The 26,201-nt window shown below is 45.0% G+C and overlaps 1 protein-coding gene across 1 annotated transcript in view; it reads right to left on the minus strand.

Annotated features, from left to right (window-relative positions):
- Ccdc30 (coiled-coil domain containing 30) overlaps positions 1-26,201 on the minus strand; it is an 87,772-nt gene that overhangs the window by 58,433 nt on the left and 3,138 nt on the right. The window contains exons 2-5 of the mRNA XM_052177206.1: positions 17,951-18,138; positions 14,317-14,470; positions 10,911-10,982; positions 6,046-6,161 (exon numbers count right to left, since the gene is read on the minus strand). Coding sequence (XP_052033166.1) covers positions 6,046-6,161; positions 10,911-10,982; positions 14,317-14,470; positions 17,951-18,112 — 504 coding nt within the window. The 5' untranslated portion in view covers positions 18,113-18,138. The remainder of the gene's footprint in view (positions 1-6,045; positions 6,162-10,910; positions 10,983-14,316; positions 14,471-17,950; positions 18,139-26,201) is intronic.

The following is a 26,201-nucleotide window of genomic DNA, read 5'->3' on the forward strand; positions in this document are numbered from 1 at the left end:
CCCCAAATAGGCTACATTCCTTTTCATTTAAAAGATATATGTATTCTTTCTTTATGAGTATGAGTGTTTGTCTTTATGTGTGTATATGTGCCACATAGATGCAGTGCCTTGGTGGCCAGAAGAGGACATAAGATCACCTGGGACCTGAATTACAGACAGTTGTGAACTGCTATGTGAGTGTCGGGAATCAAACTTGGCTCTTCTCCAAGAGGAGTGAGCACTGTTGAGACATCTCTCCAATCCCGAGCTATGTTTCTTAGTTATCTTTTCCTGAGGCAAACCCTAAGAAATGTCTCCCAACAAGTTTTACCTTCTTTTTCAGGTTAGACCAACTGTTCTCTCTTATAGTTCATCTTAATTATGCATTGACTTATTATGGGTTTGGGCGTTTGCTATTGGGCAGTGAGCCAAAGCGGACAAGCATTAGAAAAGCGCTACAGCATCCTGTTATGTTAACCAAGTTACTATTTATAGTCCTCGTGTTCAAGGTCCAGAACACAGGAAGCGCAATCTCAGACTGATGGGGTGGAAAGGAGGTGGGATGCTGCTTAAAAAAACAGACACAAAGACTCAAAGGTGGGTTATAATCCCTCCTGACAGCAGCTGGACCAAACACTGAGAGTTGTGTCAACTTACAGCATGGTCCAGGGACAGGAGCAAGGATAGAGTTTTCCCTCAAAGCATCTTCTCCCTTGCCACTATCAACATCTGTCCTGTGAACACTTTGCACACCCGTACAAGACGCTCTGAAGCATCCAGCAGTCAGGATGTTCCTTAGCCATGCCTGCATGCACCTGATGCTTTAATACAAGGCAGGAGAGGCAGACACCTCAAGTCTTAAAACTAAGGACACCCTACATGTCTTTCTGTCTGTCGTCTGTCTGTCTAGCCATGCGTGTATTTATGTAACAACAACTTAAAAAGAGGCCATGAATATGAAAGAAAGCATGGTAGTGGAAGGGATGTACATGGGAGGCTTTGGAAGAAGAAAATGACATAATTAAAAAGTTATGGCTGGGCATGATGGCACATCCCCACAATGGAAGGGTTGAAGAGACAGAGGCAGGTGGATCTCTGAGTTGGAGGCCAGCCTGGTCTACAAAGTGAGTTTAGGCAGTGCTACACAGAAAAATCCTGTCTTAAACAAACAAACAAACAAACAAACAAAACCAAAATGAAACAAAAATTTAAAAAACTACAAACAAAAAAGTCATCTATTTTAACTTTCACTTGAGAGAGTCTCGCCATCTATCTTTGGCTGCCTGATCTTACCGTGCAGACCAAGATGGCTTTCAACTCACAGAGACTTGCTTGCCTCTGACTCCCAAGTGCCAGGATTAAAGATGTTTGCCATCACAAATGGCTATTTTAAAGATAGATTTTAAAAATGTTTAAGATAGCTTTTTCAACTAATATATTTGAAAACTGCAAAAATAATTTGAAATTTATATTTTACAGCAACCTGATTCAATATAGCTTATCTTATATTTGAAAGATAATATATTTGAAAGCATTTGAATAAATTCTACAAATATGTGTTAAAATTTACCATAACATATGGCACATTAGATACAGTTATGCATCTGGGAAATTCACACACTTCAAAGTTTGAAGCTAGAAGATGGGTGTGCAGGATGTGGGGAAGTTGGGGCTACAGAGCTCCCTGGTGGCTAAAGGAGCTCCCCTCACCCGTCAGTCAGCAGCAATTGATCGATCGACCAGGAAAGCCAATGGGCTTGTTGCAGGTTACCTCCCTCACAAGGGCCAGCTGCCAAGGACTTTGAGAAACAGTTAAACGGCTCAGAACGTGGCACTGTCAGAGTTCTGTCCGGAAGGCAGGGCTCACATAACACTGAACTTAACTGTGCCTCCTGGGCACAGATTGACAGTCTCTCTGATGTCACCTCTCCCAGTCACAGACGGCTGAGGGCATCATAGAGGATGAAACAGACCACTCACCTATGGGGAGCAGTTTCTGTACACACCACTGGGCATGCTATGACCTCTATAGGCCTCTCTATAACTTCCCTATATGACTCTCTGTAAGCCTCTACCAGAGTTGGAACTGTGGTGGACAGTGAACTCTAGGGCCAGATAAGGCTGCAGCAGGCTGGCTAACTCTCGCTTTGTTCAAATCCCCTAAAGCTCTCTATGAAGTGGGAATACTGGTGTCTGCTTTGAGGAAGTCTGCCCCAATGATCAGGAGAGGTGCTGCTGTGAGAACCCTGCACGAGTCATGTCATGGGGCTTGATAGACACTTAAAACAGTGACCACTGTCAACCCTGATACATAGCTCACATTTCTCCCTTTCAAAAAAAAAAAAATCATGTTTCTATTTTGTGTCTGGGGGTATAGTTTGTGCATGCCACTACCTGTGGAGAGCAGAGGGAACTTGTGGAAACCGGTTCTCTCCTTCCTCTCAGTGGGTCCTGAGGACCAAACCAGGTCTTTAGCTTGGTGGCAAGTGTCTTTACCTCTGAGCCATCTCATCTTTTCTTCCATTTCTTTTTAAAAAGTGTTTTCTCATGTGGAGGGAGAGTAGCCTACTTATTGATGGCCATCAGAGACACCAGCATGAGTCTAGGAGTCTGATAAAAGGAGGCTTTCTGGATTATTCCTTTAAGAACCAAAGAATATTTTTATTTTCAAGGGCCTTCTTCAGGGACAGGCTGCTACAGAGTACCCAGAAGTGAAGGCTGCTGGGATTGGTGTGGAAGAGGATTGGGAGCTTTGCCTGTGTGTAGTACTAAGGACCACAGCGACAGGGTTTGGGAGGTTTGGGGCTCTGCAGTCAGGCTGAGCCATGACACCGTCCATGGCTGTGACAGGTATGAATCTGTAGCCTTGGTTCCCCAGCCAGGCGACTAACTCCTGCCTTTAGGATTTCTGTTAGAAGTAATGGTAGCGCACAACTGTAATCCCAGCTTTCTGGAGATCGGGGCAGGAGACTAGAAAATCTGGGGCCAGTTTAGGCTATAGAGAGAGACTTTGTCACAAACAAACCAACAAACAGCTACATAACCAGACAAAACAAGAAAACTCCATGATTCATGCAAATCACTAATAGTTGCTACAATATTGCTGATTCTCAAATATCAGCTTCCTTCTGTATTAGGGCTCTCCAGAGAGAGGGGGTAATGGGGGGAGGGGCAAGAGGGGATGAAGGAAGGGGAGAGGGAGAAATTCCCTTCCTTTTTGTTCCATTCATTCCCTCCATTAGATGAGGCCCACCATGGGGGTACTAACCTCTATCTGCAGACTGAAATGTTATCCTACTTTGCAAAGGTAGTCACACCTAGGAATATGTGAAGCCCATTCAGGTCGACATAAAATAGACCTGACAATATCCCTTTACTTCCTTTGTCAGAAAATATAATAAGCAGTGGTCAGGAAAGGACAACTGCCCACCTGAAGGCTGAGCAGTCATGACAGGCACGGAGGGCGCAGCATTCTTGGCAGGCACGGGGACACCGGCTCAAGGCTAAAAAGCAAGCTCCTTGTTAACAGCTTTGCTGCCCTGCTGACCACAGCATGCAGCTGACCAACCCGGTTCCTCTACTGAGAGTGATCCTGGGTTAATAGTTATGGACAGCTCATCATCTGGCTGCCAACCTCAGCTGTCAGTCCAGCCTTTATTTTGTGAAAGAACTTTGAAGGGGGAAAAAAAATCCATGTTCAGTTATCACCCTTCTTCAGGAATTACCTTTAAAAGTCTGTAACTCAGGGGTTGGGGTTGGGGGCTCAGGGGTTAAGAACACTGATTGCTCTTCGGAAGGTCCTGAGTTCAAATCTCAGCAACTACATGGTGGCTTACAACCATCCTTAATGAGATCTGATGCCCTTTTCTGGGGTGTTTGAAGACAGCTACCGTGTACTTATATATAATAAATAAACAAATAAACAAATCTTTTTAAAAAGAAGTCTGCAACTCACATTAGCCACCGTTCACTGATAATGTTTCTTAAGCACTGAGGCATCTCTTTAGCTCCAGGAGGGAATTTTTAAAAAATGGAATTGTTAGAGGACAAAAAAAAATCTTTCTGAAATGGGTAATACCTTGGACAATATAGAAAAAATAATCTTGAAGACCAAATAATAGAAATGATCATGCTGGAGAAACAAACTGGGTTAAAATAAAAAAAAACAACAAAAAACAGAACCTTGAGTATGACGCCAAGGGACCCAAGGAAGATTCAGGCAGACCATTGAAGTGGGGAAACATTCTTTCAAGCAGAGACAATAGCTGAAACTCTCCCACATGTCATGAAAAGTGTCAGCAACAGGAATAAGAAGCCCCATGGTCTTTGTGGTTAGTTGTTATCTTTGTCTTCTTTGTGTTGCTGTGATTAAACATGGAGCAAAAGCAACAAGGGGAGGAAAGGGTCCATTTGGCTTGCAGGATACAGCCCATCACTAAAAGACAAAAAGGCAGGAACTCAAGCAGGAACTGCAGTCGAGGTCACACTGGAACACTACTCACTGGCTATGGTGGGCTGGCTGTGCCTGGCTAGCAGTTTTCTTTCAATTACATGCAGGACCACCTGCCGTGTAGAACCGCCCACAGTGGGCTGGGCCCTCCCACATCAATCACTAATTTAGAAAATGCCCCACAGACTTGACTATAGACCCACAGATTTCTTCTTTCCATCACTCCAGCCCCATACAATTGATGTTTGAGAAAAGTGTCAATGTAATTCAAGAAAGAAGTAGTTGTTTTCAACAACTGCTTCTAGAAAAACTAGATACACTTTAGGAAATGAACAAGAATCTGGGCGGCAGTGGCGCACACCTTTAATTGCATCACTTGGGAGGCAGAGGCAGGTGATTTCTGAGTTTGAGGCCAGCTTGATCTTCAGAGTCAGTTCCAGGACAGCCAGGGCTTCACAAAGAAACCCTGTCTTGAAAAAACAAAACAAAACAAAACAAAACAAAACAAAAAAAGGAAATGAGCAAGACTCAACTCTTCCATCACTGTATAAACAAAATATTATCTTTACTAGATTGTAAACCTAAATATGTAAACTAGAACTATAAGACACTTAGTAGAAAGGACAAAAATCAATTTGTGGCCACAGAGCAGAGAAAAATTAAGTGGCCATATTAGATTCCGTCACAAACCTCATGTGTTCTTCATAAAGCCCTGGAAAGAGAATAATGAGCTGGAGAGTCGCCCGCACTATCCTGAGGACCAGAGTTCAGATCCTAGCACCCTCATAATGAGCTACAAGTTCCACACATCCCTGTAATCTCAGCTCCGAGGGGACAGAGACAGAAGCGTCACAGAGGCTCGGGCTGTCAAGCCTAGTCAAGAAAACAGGAGCTCTACGTTCAAGGAGAGACCCTGCCTCAAAGAAATAGGAGAGATAGATGGAGAAGACATGTGGCCTCCACGTTAGCACAGTCGTGGGCATCTGGCAGACAAATGTGTGTACACATTCACACAAACATACATGTAATAAGTAAGTATATTTAATAAATAAATGTCTTATAAGAAAATGGGGTTTAGCTCAGTGGCTGAGAGTACTTGTCCAAGGCTACACAGAGAAACCCTATTTTTAAGAACCAAAACAAACAAACAAACAAAAAGCACTGGTTGTTCGAGGTGGTGGTAGATCACACCTTTAATCCCAGCACTTGGGAGGCAGAGGCAGGAAGAGTTTGAGCCAGGCTAGTCTACAGGAGTTCTAAGACATCTTTATCCAGTGGATCTGACACCTTCTTCTGACCTCCGTGGGCAGGCACTACATGCAAGGTGGTGCATAGATATACATGCGGGCAAAACATCCATACACATAAAAACAGCAGCAAAATAAACAAGTCCTACATGTATACAACAGCAACAATGTTGCTGTTCAGGGCAAATGCCTAAAGTGAAACAGTAACATTGGCAGGTGTGTTCAAGTTAAAGCTCATCATCTTTGTATCCTGACACGCAACAATTGTCAGCATCAGTTCTCAAGGACCAACTTAGACAATGGGCAGGCTCACACTGCCTGTTGCTATTGGCTACACAACAAGTAAGTTCCAGGGTTAAGCACACTGACCATTTCTCCAAGCACTTTTTTCTCAGAGTCAAGGGATCGAACCCGGTTTCTTAATGCCAGAACTTCCTCGTCCAGCCTCTGGTTATGTTCCTTTGCTCTCTGTAGGTCAGTTGTACCTAAATAGAGAAGAAGGCAGAAGGCAGTTATTCCTCTGGGCCAGTTTTACTTTGGGAGGCACTGGTTCCAAGTGCTCATGAGTGCCAGTCTCTTCTGCTATGTGGCTTGCTGCACAGGACAGCTACCAAACGAGTGTTCTACTCATCTACTGTAACAACACGGGCTGTGTGTTTCTCACACAAGCCTAATGAGCATTTGGAGTATAAAGTTTCCAACAATACAGGTTCTCCTAGAAATGTGAAATATTTCTTTATTTTGTGTGTACATGTGTGTATGTGTACTGGCTGGGTTTGTGTGTCACTTGCCACAGGCTGGAGTTATCACAGAGAAAGGAACCTCCCTTGAGGAAATGCCTCCATGAGATCTAGCTGTAAGACATTTTCTCAATTAGTGATCAAGGGTGGGAGGGGAGGGCCCACTTTGGGTGGTGCCATCCCTGGGCTGGTAGTTCTGAGTTCTATAAGAAAGCAAATTGAGCAAGCCAGGGGAAGCAAGCCAGTAAGTAACATTCCTCCATGGCCTCTGCATCAGCTCCTGCTTCCTGACCTGCTTGAGTTCCAGTCCTGACTTCCTTTGATGATGAACAGCAATGTGGAACTGTAAGCTGAAGAAACCCTTTCCTCCCCAACTTGATTATTGGTCATGATGTTTGTGTAGGAATAGAAATCCTGACTAGGACACTGTGTGTGTGTGTGTGTGTGTGTGTGTGTGTGTGTGAGAGAGAGAGAGAGAGAGAGAGAGAGAGAGAGAGAGAGAGAGAGAATGTATGTGTGAGTGTGGTGTGTGCAAGAGTGATGTGTGCGTGTATGTAAGTGTGTGGGGTGAGAGTGTGACAGGGTGTGTGTGTATGTGTGTGTGCATGCATGTCAGAAGACAACTTACTGGCATAAGTTTTCCCCTTCAACAGTATGTGTCCTAGGAACTGACACAGGGTTTCTATTCCTGCACAAACATCACGACCAAGAAGCAAGTTGGGGAGGAAAGGGTTTATTGAGCTTACACTTCCAAGTTGCAGTTCATCACTAAAGGAAGTTAGGACTGGAACTCAAGCAGGTCAGGAAGCAGGAGCTGATGCAGAGGCCATGGAGGGATGTTTCTTACTGGCTTGCTCAGCCTGCTCTCTTATAGAACCCAAGAGCACCAGCCCAAAGGTGGTACCACCCACAAGGGGCCCTCCCCCCTTGATCACTAATTGAGAAAATGCCCCACAGCTGGATCTCATGGAGGCACTTCCCCACCTGAAGCTCCTTTCTGTGATAACTCCAGCCTGTGTCAAGTTGACACACACACCAGCCAGGACACCAGGCTTGGTGGCATTTAACCCACTGAGCCATCTCAATGTCCCAGGAACTGAAATTTCAAAACAGTTGTGCCTAACTTTAATGATGGAAAATTTTCTTTGGCCCTGTCTTTTAGGTACTTTAGACATTTCTAGACTCCTCCACTTAGGAGTCTTATTAACAGTTTCGAGAAGTTCACTAAGCAATCACCGACCAGTCTATCTTGGTGAGTGCATTCAATTTGACCACCCAACGAGCTGTTTGTATTTCTACATTCATCAGGGATATTTGAGAATACCTGATTTTGGTGTACAGTAATGCTGGTCTCTTAAAATTTGGAAAGTATTCTTTCTTCCTTAACTTTTTGGAAGTGTTTATATAAAACCTGTTTGTTAGAATTCACTTGTGACACTGCTTGACTCTGGAACTTTCTTAATAGATTTCTTTCTTTCTTTTTTTTTGTTTTTTTGTTTTTTTGTTTTTTTGTTTTTTGTTTTTTTTGAGACAGGGTTTCTCTGTGTGGCCCTGGCTGTCCTGGAACTCACTCTGTAGACCAGGCTGGCCTTGAACTCAGAAATCCACCTGCCTCTGCCTCCCAAGTGCTGGGATCACAGGCGTGCAACACCACCTCCCGGCTTCTTAATAGATTTCTAACGACAGACTCAACATCAATTTTCCTGCCTCTGCCTCTGCTTCCTGAGTGTTTGTTTGCTTGTTTAGTGTGTGTGTGTTTGCACACACGTGTGCACAGGCATGTGCGTGTGTACATGTCAGTGCAGGAGTGCAAGGGAGGAGACCGCTCTTTAGGAGTCACTTGTCCCCTCCTACCTTATTCTGAGGCAGGTCTCTGCTTGTCTCTGCTCCTCTCCTGTGTGTGCACTGTTCCACAAGCTTCCTGACAGCTTCCCTGCCCCTGCCTCCGGCCTCCAAACAGGATTGCTGAGATTACAGAGCACCACCGCACCTTGCTTTTCAACTTTTACTCGGGTTTTTTGTGGCAAGCACTTTACCTGCTGAGCCATCTCCCTTTTTTTCCCCCCTTCTTCCTTTTTGAGACAGGGTTATTAAGTATCTCTGGCTGGGCCAGGCTGGCCTTGAACTCACAAAGAGCTACTTGACTCTGCCTCTTGGCTCGGATCAAAGGTGTGTGCCACCACCCTTAACTGGGTATTTTTTTTTCTTTTTTTCCAGAGTTGAGGACAGAACCCAGAGCTTTGTGCTTGCTAGGCAAGCGCTCTACCACTGAGCTAAATTCCGAAGCCCCCTTAACTGGTTCTTAACTCTTATTTTAATAGTTTCATCCTTCTGCTGGTTCACATTTCATTTGCTTTTCTTATTCTGAATTTTTAGGTTGCTTTATAACTTATTTGATGTCTAGTGTAAACATTAAGTACCGCCAGAGTCCCTCAAGCCACTGATTTATCCCTCAAGCCCCGGATTTAGTCCTTGAGCCACAAATGTGGAAAAACTGCTAATTAAGGTCAGAGTCCGCCATGACCAGATGACTTCTGGAGTCCACGAAATATGGGAGACCCCCTTCTTTAGCAAGTTTTCTCCTCTGACCTTGTCTGGAGAATTCTAAGCTCTCATACACACTTCTAACTGAGGAATGTCACGTAGCCTCAATTAGTTTATAGGATCAATTTCCTTTCTCCTGACAAAACCTGTTCAGCCAGCACCTGAGATTCCTGAAATGCTTCCCCATGCTAATGAGAAATTCCAGGTACCCTAAGCCCCCAGCCAATGAGTGGTCTTTGCCCATCCTGGATGTCCCTACCTCTGGTCCCCCAAAACTTTATAAGCCTTCAATAACTCTAAGAAAAGTTGATCTGCCAACTGACTGGGGGTCCTGCGGTGGTTTATTCAACCTGGGTACCCACAGGGCTGATGAACCCCCTGTTCAACATCTCTGCTTCCACTGCCCTCGTGGATTGAATCGGCCTATGATCTGTAAGAGAGGGGAGACCCATACACAAATATCGATAAAGTCATGTTTCCATCTTTGCCAATTCAAAATGTTTCCTGTTATCTCTTATGACATTTTTCTGATGCCAGCTGCCTATATGGAAGCATCTTCTTGACTTTCTAAATGTTTGGGAACATTTTAAAATATATTCCTGCCCCCGACTTCTAGTTTAATCCTGTGTGGTTGGCAATGGGACTTGTCTGATCCTAGTTAACACCATTGTTTGACTTCCTCGGAGTCTTGGCAAATAGTTCATAAGTATGTGAATAGTGTATGCATTCTAGTGTTTCCAAAAGTGCCAGCCAGATCTTCTGTAGTCTTACTGATCATTCTAGTTACCTGATCTGTGGGTTGCCATAAGTAGTTTTGAGTTTATAATCATATTCCTATATGTCAAAAGGAAAGAATAACTAATTTTGGAATTATTTAAAACTGATAAAAATCATTCTGTGAATTATTTTTGTTGTGACCATTGAAAAATATGCTAGGCAGTGGTCGAGCACACCTTTGATCCTAGTACTTGGGAAGCAGAGGCAGGCAGATTTCTGAGATTGAAGCCAGCCTGGTCTACAGAGTGAGTTCCAGGACAGCAAGGGGCTACACAGAGAAACCAAAAAAAGAAAAGAAAAGAAAAGAAATACTTAAATATTGCGACTGCCGGTAGCATTATTAAATAAACAAGGTAGTGTCAGACCAACTCATCAACACCATTCCAAGGCTATTGGCTTCCCAGTGAGCACACGTGAGGTGTTGCTGAATGGATTGCAAGGGCCTTCACTTCAGTGGTCTCAGGACGGTCTTTGTCCTGGTGACAGGTTTTGGAATTGGACATTTAAGAATTCATACATCAGCTGTGATATTTTTTGTAGTTAATGGTAACTCAGTTACCCTTGCCATGACTCAGCGTCCTTATCTATGAAATAGGATGAAAATATTCCCTACTTGATTTGTTGGTAGTCACAAAAGGTTCCTAGCAGAGCAGCAGCTGCTCTGTATGCGGCAAGTGACACCGCAAGCGTGGCAGTGGCTGTAGGAGTGGCACTTGTGATTTTCATTATTGGAGAAGTTTTAAAGATTGTATTATTTTATTCATGTGTGGGTGTCTGTGTACATGTATGCAGTGTCCACAGGGCCAGAAGAGGGTGTCAGATTCCCAGGAGCTCCAGCTACGGGTGGTTGTGAGTTGCCCCATGTGGGGGTTACAACCAAGCTCAGGTCCTCTGCACAGACCTTTATTCTCGAGACAGGGTTTCTCTGTGTAGCCCTGGCTGTCCTGGAACTCACTCTGTAGACCAGGCTGGCCTCCAACTCAGAAATCCACCTGCCTCTGCCTCTCAAGTGCTGGGACTAAAGGCGTGCGCCACCACCTCCCGGCTCTCTGCACAGATCTTAAGTGCTAAGCATGCAGCCCATCTCCAGCTCCCAACTCATATTTTACACTATATATGTCATGCTCTTGTATGGTTTATTATTATTCATTACTATATAAGCTATGGACTCACCACTTTCTCTCAATTTTATCAGATTATCTTTCAGTTTTTCAATTTCCAGTCGGGCATTCTCAAGTGCATCACCTAAAAGAAAAAAGAAAGAAAACATATGTACAAAAAGTAAATGAAGGGCTGGAGAAATAGCTCAGTGGTTAAGAACACAGGAGAGGACTCCAGAGGTTCACAGGAGTTCCTCCAGAGGACTCAGGTTCAGTTCCCACTATCCGCATGGTAGCGAACTGGGGGTCCAGTCTGAGGGGATCTGACACCTCTTCTGGTCTCCTCGAGCTTTGTGCACTTGGGGTGCACAGACATACATTGTAGCAGGATTTTCCCTGTCCAATTAATTTAATTATTAATACAAGAAGCCCATGATTGGACAGGGAAAAGGGAGGCAGAGCAAAGAGTTGCAGAGACAGGGAGCGACACAGGAGAAGAGGTGAAGGAAAATGGAGGACAAACAAGACAATTCAGATTCCATGTGGCTTTAAATAGCCGCAGGTAGCTATAGTATCATATAGGGATAGAATAATTGGGATAGGGTGCTGGAGAGATAGCTCAGTGGTTAAGAACACTGACTGCTCTCCTGGAGGTCCTGAATTCAAATCCTAGCCACCACATGACAGCTCACAACCATCTGTAACAAGATCTGACTCCTTCTGGAGTGTCTGAAGACAACTACAGTGTACTTACATATAATAAATAAATAAATCTTTAAAAAAAGAGAATAATTGGGATAACTTGTCTAATCTAGGTGTGCAGCTTGTATCATTATCAATTGGCTTTGAAATTATTATGTGGGCATCTTATGAATTAAGAATTTATTGATATGTAAATCTGATTAATTATAAAATTCTAGACTTTTGATTTTACCGGGTTACTGGCAATTGTGACAGCTAACTGTGAGGTGGGCAGTCATTGCATGGGGCTGGAGTGGCAGCAACCCTCCAAAGGAACTAGATAGTTGGGTGGAGACATCTCGGGGGAGCTCTGGGCCAGAGAGTTTGCCAAGATGAGAAGACCCTGCTGAAGCCATGTAGCCCGCTGATGCCTGCTGTAGCACGGGGACTTGCTGTTCTTTTTAAATATTTCTTGCAACAATATATCAGGAAAATATTCATACACATAAAAATAAATACTCTCCTCCCTGCCAAAAGCAAATGAGCTGAGCATTGTAGTATATCCCTTTAATCCCAGATCTCTATTAGTTCGAGGCCGTCCTACACAGAAGGACCTAATGGCCCACATAACGATCAAATTTCATACCTTTTTATTCTCTTTGAGCGGTCGATACAGAAACAATTCTGCAAGCTTTCCTGAATTCCTTTCTAGTGTTCCTACCACATCCTATGTTTACTCCTGAACCTCTGATCTCAAACTTGCCATTTCCTAACCATTCTCTTTTAGACTACATGCTGAAGAACTTGGACCACGAATGTTACAAGGAGAGATGGGTGTTTAAGGCAGCCCTAAAACAGCCATGCCTCACTTAACACTGGTGGTGGTGGGGGGGATGTTTGGAGAAACTGTTGCTAGGTAATCTAATCTCATCAGTGTGTAAACATCACAGGACACACTTGCATAGCGCTGAACTGCACACATGAGCAACCACCATCGCAGACACAGAACTCAAATTCTCACACTAAAGCCAGTTAGCGCCACCTTATGCTCACCATGACAGGCAACACGAGTAAGACTTCAGCAAGCATTGCCACGGAGTGTGGAGCAACCAGAGCCTCTTACACTACAGAGGATATCTTGGCCACAAAATGAATCTGATCCACTGTCAACCTTATACAGCGGCGAACCTACAGGGTATATCACCTGTAGCCATCTCAGCTCCCATGTGGCAGCTCAACAACTGTCTGTTTTTTGTAAGCACACTATAACATTCATGCAAGAAAATTGTTCAATGACCCATTTCCCAGAATGACTCCCCAAGGTGGCACATGACTGCATTTTGGAAGACCAAAGGAGACCGTGCCCTCAGTCTCCAATCCAGAGACTTCACTCTTATCAGGATTAGAAATATGTAGATACCCACATGGTAAGTGTGAGAATTTTAATAGCAGCAGAATTGATGCTAGCCCCAAGTGGACACAGCACAAATGCACATCAGCACAAATGCTCATGCAGCCTGGGGCGGGGAGGGGGATACGATCAAGGCAGTAGACTGCTACACAAAATGGTATGAGACTAAGCAGAAGGACAAACTGAATGAATGAAGATTACAGGCAAGACGGCCCCGAGGACAGACCAGCCTCCAAGCTAGACAGCTTGAGTCCAATGGTGGTGGTGACCCACAGGGTGGAAGGAAATGTTCCAATTCCTTCAAGTTGTCCTTTGGCTTCCAAATGTGTGCCTTAGCATGTCGCCCACAATCGAAGCACACACAGAATGAAAGTTTTAATGTGATTTTCTTGTTTTCCTTTTAATTTTTGTTATTGCTTATTTTGTGTTCAATGGTACTTGTCTGTATGTCTGTCTGTGTGCAGGTGTCAGAAGCCCTGGAACTAGAGCTACAGACAGTTGGGAGCTACTGTGTGGGTGCTGGGGAGTGAACTCAGGATCTCTGGAAGAATAGCCAGTACTCTTAACCACCGAGCCACTTCTTCAGCCCTTAATGTGATTATTTATTTATTTATTTATTTATTCATTTATTTATTTATTTTTGAGACAGGATCTCTCTACATAGCCCTGGCTGTCCTGGAACTCACTATGTAGATCAGGTTGGCCTCAAACTCAAAGATTTACCTGCCTCTGCCTCTAGTCTCCTAGAAATGTCACCTGCCTCTGTTCTGAAACTCAAGGTCTGCACACCATGATCAGCTATTTAAAATTTTTTTACATTTTATTTTAACAACGAGGGGTTAGAAAGATGACTCAGGCTCAGTGGATTAAGAGCTCTGGCTGCTCTTCCAGAAGACCCACTTTCAACTTCTAGCACCCCTTCAACACGGCAGCTCACTACTGCCTGTATGTAACTCTGGTTTCAAGAGGTCAGTTATTCTCTTCTGGCACCAGGCACAGACATTGTACACAGACATATATGCAAGCAAACCACCCATACACATAAAACAAAAATAAACAAAATAAACTTTTAAATAAATGATAATGCATGTGGCCAAAACTCAGAAATAGTATTCCAGGTAGAGTGGTGGTTAGTTTTGGTGAGGAAGATGGATGTAGAAGGAAGAAATGGGTAGTTTGGGTGCCCGGACTCTTAGTGGGGAGTGGCACACAGTCTGGGGTTGTGCACTTGGGGCTGGCCAGGCAAACCTGTGTTTCCTGAAGACCTGGGGACCCAGTAGCAACGAGTCTTTTACATGTTCATCTTTGAACCATTTCCCTGTGGCATATCCTCTCAGATGACCCCACTATAACCACAGCGGAATGGTTGTCTGAAGCCACGACTCACCTAACTTTCTCTGCTCTCTGTCCTCCTCCGGGGGCTTCTGGGCTCCCCTGTGGATCTCCTCCAGCGAGGCCTCCAGTTTCTGTGCTATGCACTCCACTTCCCTCATGAGGCAGTCCTGAGGCACTGCATCTTTACTCTGGTCTTCATCCTGAGGCTGACATGAAACTACAGTTAGCGACACACTGACAACAAGAATCCTCAAGACATGAGGCTCCCATCCACGTCTTAAAAAACAACAGAAAGGCAGCAAACAGCATTTCCACCCATGTGCATGTCTTTGATTAAGTTGAACCAAACAGAATCAGGGGTACTTGGGGGTGGTTTTATTTGTAAAACCAATTCACATGGTGCCATCTAACACACTAAGATTAGGTTTATGTGATCACCAAAAACAAGTGTGGTGCCTCTAGTATGTATTGTCAGCCCCAATATGTATTGTGCATCAAAGAGTTTGCAGGATGCTTCCCTTGGTCCATTAACCCCAAAGTATGTGTACTCTTTTAAAGAAGAGTTACTTTTAATATTTTAATATTAATAAATACTTAAGTAATTGTGCATAAGTGTGTGGGTTGTGTGCACAGCCATGCAAGTGCTTGGAAGAGGCCAGAGGCCAAAGGAGTCCACTGGAGTTGGAGTTACAGGAGGTTGTGAGCTAACCATTGTGGGTGCTGGGAACTGAACCCTGGACCTCTGCAAGAATATTATATGTTCTTAACCACACAGGTATCTCTCTACGTGCCCTCCAACTCCCCCAAAGTATATGTATTTGTTTTGTTTTGGTTTATTCTGAGACAGGTCTTACTTTGTAGCCCTGGCCGGCCTGGAACTCACAGAGATACCACAACCTCTTCTTCCTGAATATCTGGGATTAGAGGCCATAATGTCTGGCCCAGCAGGATTCTTTTCAGTACGGGGGCAAGAAACCCAGGCTTTTTGCATGTTCAGGGCAAGCACTTGTTCACTGAGCTACACAACCAGGCTTCAGTGATTTTTTTTTTTTTTTAGAAGATGTAACACACATTGTTGAAAATTTTGATCTATTTAACAGAAGCCTCTGTTTCTTGATTTTGTTAAGGTAAAATTTGAGAAAATCTGGCAGCCTTTGCAAAGAGTACATCAGAGTTACCAGGAACCTGGGTAGCAGTCTAAAAAAATACCTTGGTCAAGTAAAAATTAGATCCCTTTACCTAATAAATGTAGCTAACTATAAGTCATCTTTTACCTAATTTCTGTGTGAATATATTCAGATATGTTTGTTCCAGGGTTGGAGAGATAGCTCGGTAGTTAAGAGTACTGGCTGTTCTCCCAAAGGACCTGTGTTCAGTTCCTAGAACCCCCCATGGTGGCTCACAGCCACCTGTAACTCCAGTTCTAGGAGTTTCACCCAACTCTTCTGGTCTCTCTGCATATTTGTAGGCAAAGCACCTATACACATAAAATAAAACCAAAAAATAAAAAAGATATGTGGATTAATAGTTTAAGATGGATTAAATTATGCATTAAAATATTAAAAACATTATAATAAGTTGGGAAAGATAAAAGATCACATAATAGGTAGTCTTTATTAAATAGATCAAAATTTTCAACAATGTGTGTTACATCTTCTAAAAAAAAAAAAAAATCACTGAAGCCTGGTTGTGTAGCTCAGTGAACAAGTGCTTGCCCTGAACATGCAAAAAGCCTGGGTTTCTTGCCCCCATACTGAAAAGAATCCTGCTGGGCCAGACATTATGGCCTCTAATCCCAGATATTCAGGAAGAAGAGGTTGTGGTATCTCTGTGAGTTCCAGAAGGATCCTGCCTTCTGTGCAAGCACAATTAGATCCTCAGTACCCACATTAAAATCAGGGCTGGCAGCAGGCACAGGCAGATCCCTCAGCACACTGACCAGCTGCCTAACCAAGTCAGTGAGCTGCAGGTTCAGGGAGAGACCCCGCCTAAAGGTGGAGAGTAAGGGAGATACCAACACTGATCCCTGCTCTCTCTCTCTCTCTCTCTCTCTCTCTCTCTCTCTCTCACACACACACACACACACACACACACACACACACACGATGCCTAATTTTAAAAATAGTTGTGCAATAGTGGGATACAAGAATTTCAGTTTATTCTGCTTCTCACCAACACAGACTTGCATACCATGTGGTTTAAGTGTGAAATGCTCCCCCACTCTGCTCCCTGCCCCCAAGTTCATGTATCTGAACACCTGCTCCCCAGCTTTGGTGCTGTCATGAGAGGCTTCAGAACCTTTGGGGCATGGCCAATAGTGGACAGTCTGGGAAGACACAGTCATTCAGATCTAGTTCTTTGCTTCCTGGTCTACCAAGATGTGGCAGATGCTGCCCTGCCCCCTATGCTCAGCTGGCACTGCTCTAACTGAGCCTTCCTGCTGGGATGGATGATACCCATCAAAATCAGGAGCCAAAATAAACCTCTTCTCCCTTAAGTGGCCTCTGTTGGGTATGTGATCACAGAGTGAGGAAAGTAACTAGTGCACGTACACTAACTCATTTCATCCTTACAGCCATTCCGTGCAGGAGCTGAGTTCATAGGTCAGAGGCCAGAGCAGGTCAGATTCACGGGTGAGGTGATTGTGTCTCATGAAAGTCAGCCTGTTCATCCAGGAATGAGTCCAGGAGTGGCCCTGGAAGGGACAGTTACAACATGGCTTCCTGCCTGTGGAACAGAACCACCAGGGCATGGGCCCCCCTGAATGTTGATGGCTGATGTGGATATAAGGCTTGTTTGTATAATAGTGTACATATTTTCATGTACCTCCTTTGGAGGAATGTCCCCTCTGCCAAGGTCACTGACTCCATGATAATCATCTACGGCATGAGTCCAGGGAGCAAAGGTAGGCCTATGCCTCAGCAAATCATAGAATGCTGAGACCTTCAGGACAGCTCTTAAGGCTGTGGGAATGAATGCTGAAAACATGAGTTCAAAAATATATACTTTCTCAACTATGCAAAATATAAGGATGCAATATGAATTGTATAAGGAGCTTCACAGATATTAAGGAACAGAGGCAGCTGCACTATGAGCCAGCTGCTCAGAAAGATTTAGGTCCAGGCATGGTCAACATGGTAATTTGAGTGTGGGGTCCCACCCAGCTATCTTATTGTCTCTGCTTGTGCTTGCAGTCTTTTTCTAAAAAGCAAGGGGCTGGGGTCATGGGATGCTGATTCATGGGATAATTAAAAGGGAACTGGGGGTAATGACTAAATCAATACATAAAATAAAAGACTTTTCTGGTTTGCAAGCTATCTAGAGAGTTTTTAGAATAGCATGAGAAAGCCTCCTTGTGCTGAACAGAACATAGAGAAAGCGGTCTGGAAAGCTCTCTGGAGCAGAACCTAGGCCACCAGTTTGTAACCCACGATTTAACTTCTTTTGTTTCACCCTCTCAAACAGACCTTCTCTCAGAACCCCTCTCCAAGGCAAGGCTGGTCCTCGGCAAGTTCAAACGCTTACAGCTGGCATCCAACTACAAAGGAACGCCATCCAACTACAAAGCTGTATTCTGAAGCATGTAAATGGGTTTCCTGATACTTTAGTGAATGGTCGACTAGATGAATAATGGGGCTTCAGGGGGCCTGCATTTTCACTAATTTATCTAGTTAATTCTAGATTACCTGGGGAAATTCTTTCTGTAGGCTACTGCTTGTATGTCTTCGAGACTCCAGCGTGGAGTCCACAAGTTCCTGGGCCTCTGCCAGTGTCCTCTCTCCCAGTGAGCATGCAGTCTGTTTCCTGGGGCTGCTCAGAGCTAGTCTGGACAAGCCTTCTTGACACATTTGGTTGGTTTCCCTTATTTGGGCTTCTGTTGGGAAGAAATAACAGGAAAGTATAAAAAGAATTGTAGGCAAATAGCTATTGTTTTATAAAACACCAAGAAAATTCTCACTTAGAGTTTAATAATTAATAAAAGTAACACCGACACTGTCCTCTCCTCCCCATCCCACAGGGTGTTTGAAAACTTTCAGAAACAATAACATAAGAGTGGTGGACACAGCAGCACATGCCCAATCCCAGCACTTGAGAAGTAGAGGCAGGAGAATCGTGAGATTGAGACTAGGCTGGGCTACATAGTGAGAACTTGTTTTAAAACAGAGCACTGGGGAGATTGCTCAGTGGTTAAGAACACTGATTGCTCTTCCAGAGATCCTGAGTTTAATTCCCAGCAATCACATGGTAGCTCACAACTATCTGTAATGGGGTCTGATGCCCTCTTCTGGTGTGTCTGAAGACAGCGACAGTGTACTCACATACATGAAATAAATAAATAAATCTTTAAAAAACAAACAAAAAAAAAAAAGAAGAAGGAAAATGGGCTGGTGAGAAAGCTCAATGGCTGAGAGGGCATGCTGTTCATCCAGAGGTCCTGAGTTCTGTTCCCAGCACCTATATAGGGCTGCTCACAACTGTTGGCATCAGGAGCTGGCTTTACAGTAAGGAACCAGCTCTGAATCCAGCAATGATGGTGACGTCACTCCTAGACAACCCGAAAGGACCCATGTGTCTGTTGCCATGGCAACTGCCATAGGTTCATCTGCCCACCCTCACTGCACACTCAACAGTGCGGAGCTATGCATGCAATTACATCACAGGCCAAATAAAGAGCAGAGCTCCCCCTGACCTCCTCTCTCTTTCCTCCTCCTTCTTCTTTGCTGTTCCCTTTTGTCCTCCCCCATACCCCCAATAAACCTCTCTCATGGAACTGTGCTGGCCTGGTGTGATCTGTCCAGATCAGCTGCAATTCTAACACAACAAAACCTTGTAACTCCTTCTTAGTAGTTTAGATAGAGCTTAGATTCTGGCCTCGATTGGGGCTCAAACACATGTGACTGGCACATGTGCACACACAAACACACTAACAAAAGTAAAAATAAAACCTTTGAAAAGAAAGAAAAGAAAGGGTAGAAAGGGAAGGAGAAATGGGAAAGGTGAAGGGAAAGTGATAGAATGAGGGAGGGAGGAAGAGGAAGGATGGCAGGAAGAGGAAGGAAGAAAGGAAGGAATGAGGGAAGGGAGAAAGGGAGGAAGAGAGGGAGGGATGGAGGAAGGGAGGGAGGAAGAAAGAGAGGGATGGAGGGAGGGAGGGAGAAAGGGGAGGAAGGATGGCAGGAAGGGAAAGGAAGGAAGAGAGGAAGGGAGGGAGGAAGAGGAAGGCAGTATGGTAGGAGAGTCTTTGGTCCTCCCTGCCCACTGTCACACTGACACAGCAGTAACAGTGTGGAGCAGCTCCCACTCCATAAACACTTCATTGCCACTACAGCCTGAAGTAGAAATTTCTCATTTCTTTGGAAAGTCAGTTATGTCATATGATGTTTTGCTGGGGCAGACAAGTGAAGGGATGTTTTGCGAAGCAGACACATGAGAGGATACATAATGTTTTTAAAAAGAATATAAAAATGACCCCACAGACAGTGAGCAGGAGGAGGCTCTGGTATTGGTTTACCATACTCCACCTCCCTAGCCTTTGCTGCTGATGCTCTGGTATCGGTTCGCCTTGCATTGCATTGCTGATCTTCGCATGTTGTAACTTCATAGAGTAACTCACAGACTCAGGTCAATTGATGGATTTTTTTTCTGGATCAAACTTCTGTTGAGATTCGTGAGTGCTGATTGCCCAGTGGGCTGGACTGCAGCTGCTGACTGGTGTTGGCATTTTTTGCTAGAGGACTGGACTGCTGACAACAAACATGGGAAAATCCCCCAAAGAACTATTTCTAAACAGGTTCACAACCCCCGTTTGCTATTAACATTTCTTTCTCACTACTTCTGGTGTGTGGTGGGCTAGAAGGGAAGCTGAAACACTTACGAGCCCTTATTAAAGAAGGTTCTGAAAAATCGAAGCCAACAGCAGCTTTTGAAGAGCAAGGTTTTGCACCTTTTAAGGTTTACAGGGACTCGGGTCAGAGTGAGTGCACAGTTATGCTGTTTTCTGAGCACCTACTGTGTGGCAGATGAACTTCACAAGTGGTTCTTTCCATCGTACTGACTCCAGTGACAGAGCAGTAACACCCGTCCTTAAGACATGAAGACTTGGCGAAACAGGAAGCCAAGTGACCTGCCCAAGGTCACTCGACAAGTCCTGACATGGGCGCTTCTTAGTGCTGACAGACCTGGTACACTAGCTTCCCAGTCCTCCAGCAAACCCCACAGGCCTGGCCCTCCGTCCTATTCGGCCTTCTGTAATTTTCTGGCTCTTCCACTCCAGTAAGAACGGCCTCTCACCCGTCCATTCCCACATCCTACCAGGATCCTCTGATCCCTTCCAGGATGCTTCTAGTGCAGTTTCAACCATAGAAATTGTAACACCTGCCAGTTCTCATTTACTGAGTCAGGGTCTCACTATGTAGTCCAGGCTGGCCCTAAACTCCCAGTCCTCCTGCCTCAGTCTCCCAAGTTCTGGGACTGCAGGTGTGTGCCCACATCTCGGCTCTCACTCACTTTCACAGTTTAGAGCCAGGCTGTCGCTGTAATCCGTGCCCCGGGAACACGGCTGTCGCTGTAATCCGTGCCCTGGGAACACGGCTGTCGCTGTCATCCGTGCTCCGGGAACACGGCTGTCGTTGTAATCCGTGCCCCGGGAACACGGCTGTCGCTGTAATCCGTGCCCCGGGAACACGGCTGTCGCTGTAATCCGTGCTCTGGGAACACGGCTGTCGCTGTAATCCGTGCTCCGGGAACACAACTGTCGCTGTAATCTGTGCCCCGGGAACACGGCTGTCGCTGTAATCCGTGCCCCGGGCACACGCTCCCCCTCCCCCACACACTTTGTTGCTTCTGCTTTAGCTGCTGAGCAAACCCTGGTTCTTTTCCTCACGACTCCCCATCTCCTGCCCTCCCTCCAAAGCCAACCAGGGCTGGAGAGCCTTGGCCAGCACTGCTTGGTGTCAGGAGTCTGCTCACCCCCAGTGAAGCCTCACTGCGGCCCAGCTGTCGTCTGGCTTCCATTCCCTATAGAACTAGACCACACCCTCTCTCCCAAGCCTCCATCACCTCCCCTCCCACTGTCACCCTGCTTCTTGCTCCCCAAAGACCCTCCACACTGCCTTACCCACCCACCAACTCCTGCGTTCTTTCCCCTCGAGAAACGAATGAGCTGTCCTTATTCCAAAGGCAAAGCCCCGAGGACACTGGATCCCACCTTTCATTTTGCTGTTGTACAGAACGGTCTATTTCATTTTCAGAACACTAAAACTATCCCCAACAGAAAATCTTTCCTACACTATAATGCTTGACACTCCACAGCCCACAGCAAGCACCTCTCTTTGTCCTCTAGTTTCTGAGGAGTCAGAGTGCCCACTGTAAGTGTAACCATGGGTAACTTCTCCTTGGATTGGCCCATTCCACTTAGCTTCTAGCCATCCCCACCTCAGCTTCTGTCCTCTAGCAATACTCCACGTTCTGCACATAGTAAGTCTATCCATTCATCTGCTGATGGATACTGAGTAGCTTCTATCTTTGCACTATTGTGAAAGATGCTGTTATGGACATAGGCATATGAGCATTGTTATAAGTCCTTGCTTTCTGCTCTTTGGGCTTTATTAACTAGGAATAGACTGGTTATATATAATCCTTTACCAATCATCTACTATAATGGAATCATTTTATTTTCCCATCAGCAATGCAGAAAGGCCGGTTTCTTTTCTTTTTCTTTTCTTCTCTTTTCTTCTCTTCTTCCTTTCCTTCTTTCCTTCTTTCCTTCTTTCCTTCTTTCCTTCTTTCCTTCTTTCTTTCTTTCTTTCTTTCTTTCTTTCTTTCTTTCTTTCTTTCTTTCTTTCTTTGTTTCTTTCTTTCTTTCTTTCTTTCTCTGAGACAGAGTTTCTCTGTATAACCCTGACTGTTCTGGAACTCATTCTGTAGACCAGGCTGGCCTCGAACTCAGAAATTCGCCTGCCTCTGCCTCCCAAATGCTGGGATTAAAGGCATGTGCAACCACTGCCCAGCTAGGCCCCGAGTTCTTATTTTTATTAAACCTCACCAATATTCCCAATTATCTTGTTCCTTGTCCAACCATCCTGAAAATATCAGTCCTGGGAAAGTTTCACTAATCTTTATCTACTTTAGGTTTCTGAGTGCTGGAAGAGAAACGCCAAACCAGCACACAGAGTTAAGCTGCTACAATTAATTCATGGTCTCCATCTTCTAGGTCACTCTGTGTGTTGGCAGCTTCTACTGGAAATCCTGGCTCTTATTCTTGACAGATAATCTCATTCTCCACCCTAGGAAAACAAAGCCCATCTTCTTTCCTTCCCACTCCCACACAGAATACTTCATCTTTAGATATCCTTATCTCTCCTTCCTCAGTGGAAAAGATGTTCACTGTCCTGGTTTCCTTTCTGTTGTGACAAAACACTCGGACCAAGAGCAACTTCTAGGAGGGAAGTGTTTACCTGGAGACATTTCCAGATCAGTCTCACACTGAGAGAAGTCAACACAAGAATCGAAGCAGGAGAGAGGAACACTGCTTGCTGGCTTCTCTTCTAGGCTCCTGCTTAGCTAACTTCTTTATACAGCTCACCACCAGGGCATGGCAACGCCTGAAGTAGGCTGAGCCCTCCTGTTTTGATTATTAATTTGATTATTAATAATCACAGCAATCACTCACCCACAGTCATCCCCACAGACCAAGGTGACCTGGGCAATTGCTCAGTTGGGGCTCTCAGATGATTCTAGGCTGTGTCAAGTGAACAATTAAGGCTAACCAGGACATTCATCCTCTTGACCAAGATCAGTCCTTTTACCTGTCATCTGGGTCCTATTCTCTATGTCTTTTTTTTGGGGGGGGGGTTGAATTTGGTTTTTTTGAGACAGGGTTTCTCTGTATAGCCCTAGCTATCCTGGAACTCACTCTGTAGACCAGGCTGGCCTCGAACTCAGAAATCCACCTGCCTCTGCCTCCCAGAGTGCTGGGATTACAGGTGTACGCCACCACCGCCCGGCCTCTATGTCTTCATTTTCCTTTCCAAACGCACATAATCTTCCTCCCTACTGATATTTGGCCAAGCTCAAGACAACCATGATAGTAAAAATAAGGATATAGGCCTGGGAGTATAACCCAGTGACAAAACAAGAAAACACCCCCTTCTAGCGGTTCAGTCTAGTCCTTTCCAGCTGTTGTCCTCTTGGACAGCATCTCTCTCATACACACTGTTTGGTTTTGGACAATGTACTCAGACTAGCAACTAATCTAGATGCTATTTATCTAGGTGTTGCTATCTAGATGTAATCTGAAATGTTACATCCAACTGGACAGTTTCCTGTTCTTACAGGTGACTTCTATTCTCACCTGTTCACTCTTTCATGAAAGCTTTCTTTAGCTGCACTGTGATGTCACGCTGTCCTACCTGCACTCCTGCCTAGCCTGTCTTACTCAGTGTTCTTCTGGGTTTCTCCTCCTCCTTTTTTTTTTTTACTGGTATTTAAATGTTTTCATTCCCATGAACCCACTTTGACTCTCTGCCCTCCTCTACTGTGATAACAGCTTGGCACAGCTGCTACCCTTGGTTCAATAGATGTCTGCATGACCCTGTGGATGTTGGAGCAACACTGACGTTGGAACAAACACTGGTGTGTGGCTAAGATGTCAGGTGTCCTTTAGTTATGACCTGGATTTTTCCTTCTTTCTCAGAAATAAGGTATTACCTAAGATATTACCTGTAGCAATCAAAAAGCTGCCCTTCATCACTGCTAGCCATATTCCTGTGACCAAGTTCTCACCAAGAGGAGACAAATGGCATTCTGCCCTGCGTCCCAGAATCCCTTTTCCTTCCCTCTTCCTATATCTATTGTCTGGAATTCAAACGATAGCTGAAACTTGAGCAGCCAACTTGATGCCATCGAATGGAAACCACCTGACAAAAATAAGCCAAAAGAAGAAACCCGAACCTCTCACAATTTCAAATACAGCCTACAGAGTACAGGCAATTGCCTTTTTAATTTTTAAATGTTTGTGCGTGCGTGCGTACGTGCATGCGTGTGTTTGCGCACACACATACATGGATTTCATGTACGTGTGAGGTGATCAGAGGACACCTTTGTCACTTCTCTCCTTCCACCCGCCTGAGGCTGTCTCTCTTCCTCACAGCTCTGCATACGCTAGGCTTGTCAGCCTGTGAGCTTCTGTTCCTGTCTCTGCCTCCCATCTCACCATATTACTGCCAGGATTATAGTTACCAGCCACGGCACCCAGTTTTTTGTGAGTTCTTCGGATCACACCTGCCAAGCCATCTAACGCCCATCTATTCTTTTAGACTAAGTGTTTTCCCCTGAGAATTCAAACACGTGAATTCTATTATGGAGCTGTGGTCCCCACCTACTGAAGCCATTATTATTTGAGCATGCTGTTACTACCAGCCAGTTAATTCCTTATTTCCTCAAGAATGTTACCGAAAGAATAAGATGTAAGGTCAGCAGGTGTCATGGTCCACATCTGTAACCCTAGCACTTAGAAGGGAGGAGAAGGTTCAGGAACTCAAGCTCAGCTGACCCTGAGTTCCACATCTGTCTGCTTCTAAGTGCGAAAGGTCTGGTCATGAGACTTACTCTCTCTCTCTCTCTCTCTCTCTCTCTCTCTCTCTCTCTCTCTCTCTTTCTTTTTCTTTCCTTCCCTTCCCCTTCCTTCCTTTCCTCCTTTCCTTTCCCCTTTCCTTTCCTCCTTTCCTTTCCTTTCCTTTCCTTTCCTCTTTCCTTTCCTTTCCTTTTTCCTTTCCTTTTTCCTTTCCTTTTTCCTTTCCTTTTTCCTTTCCTTTTTCCTTTCCTTTTTCCTTTCCTTTTTCCTTTCCTTTTTCCTTTCCTTTTTCCTTTCCTTTTTCCTTTCCTTTTTCCTTTCCTTTCCTTTCCTTTCCTTTCCTTTCCTTTCCTTTCCTTTCCTTCTCTGTGTAGCCCTGGCTGTCCTGGAACTCACTCTGTAGACCAGGCTGGCCTTGAACTCAGAAATCCACCTGCCTCTGCCTCCCAGGTGCTGGGATTACAGGCGTGCACCACCACGCCTGGCTATTTTTTTCTTAAAAAATGTTTTGTTTGTTTGTTTGTTTGTTTTTGACAGGATCTCACTAGCATGAAGCTCCCTGTACAGACCAGGGTAGCCTTGAACTCACAGAGCTCTGCCTGCCTCTGCCTCCAGTTCTGAGATGACAGGTGTTCGCCACCACATCTGGCTTCCTAATGCACGTCTGTCTGGGTTTCTCTGTGAATATGCCCCTCCTCTTGGCAGGATAGTCTTTGTTTACTGCTCATCATCGAGGCTGACAACAGTTCCTCAAGCCCCAAGCCTACACATCCTTTCAGAATAGGCCAATGCTTGGTTTCTCTTGGCTCAATCTTTTGAGACCTTTGGTTCATTAATCAGGTCTCAAGGACTTGGGCCCTCCTCCACGTGGATAGCTCTCAGTCAGTGAGATCAGTCCATGTCCAGTTGTCAACTGAACAGCTTGGCTTGATTCATCCACCATTTTCCCCACTACCTTCTGGATTCCATAGTAATAGTCACCAGCGACCCAGCCTGGCCCGGGGGGGGGGGGGGGTCATCCCTGACTCCTCCCTAGTCATCTTCCCACCACACAGTGCCCAGGGCTGTAGCTGCTTGCTCTTTCCTCACTTCCTGATCATCTCCCAAGCTCGATGGCTTAGTGTAGGCACTCACAGTGCACTCTGAAGAGCGAGCTGGCTCTATCCAGCCCGTGCTCTGTCAAGGCCCCCGGAGGCTCGTTTCTCGAATGCAGATCACTTGCTGCTTAATGTTTGCATTGCTTTCAGGCACCGTTCAGAGTCCTTTGGCATTCGAAAATTCTCCGCAGCCTGGTTTCTGTCTGCTTCTCTGAGTTCATCTTCTGATCCTCATTAGCCTTAGGCTCCCAAGTCTGATGACCAATG

This window comes from Apodemus sylvaticus, chromosome 3 (assembly GCF_947179515.1).
Source record: "Apodemus sylvaticus chromosome 3, mApoSyl1.1, whole genome shotgun sequence".
In the NCBI taxonomy this organism is placed as follows: domain Eukaryota; kingdom Metazoa; phylum Chordata; class Mammalia; order Rodentia; family Muridae; genus Apodemus; species Apodemus sylvaticus.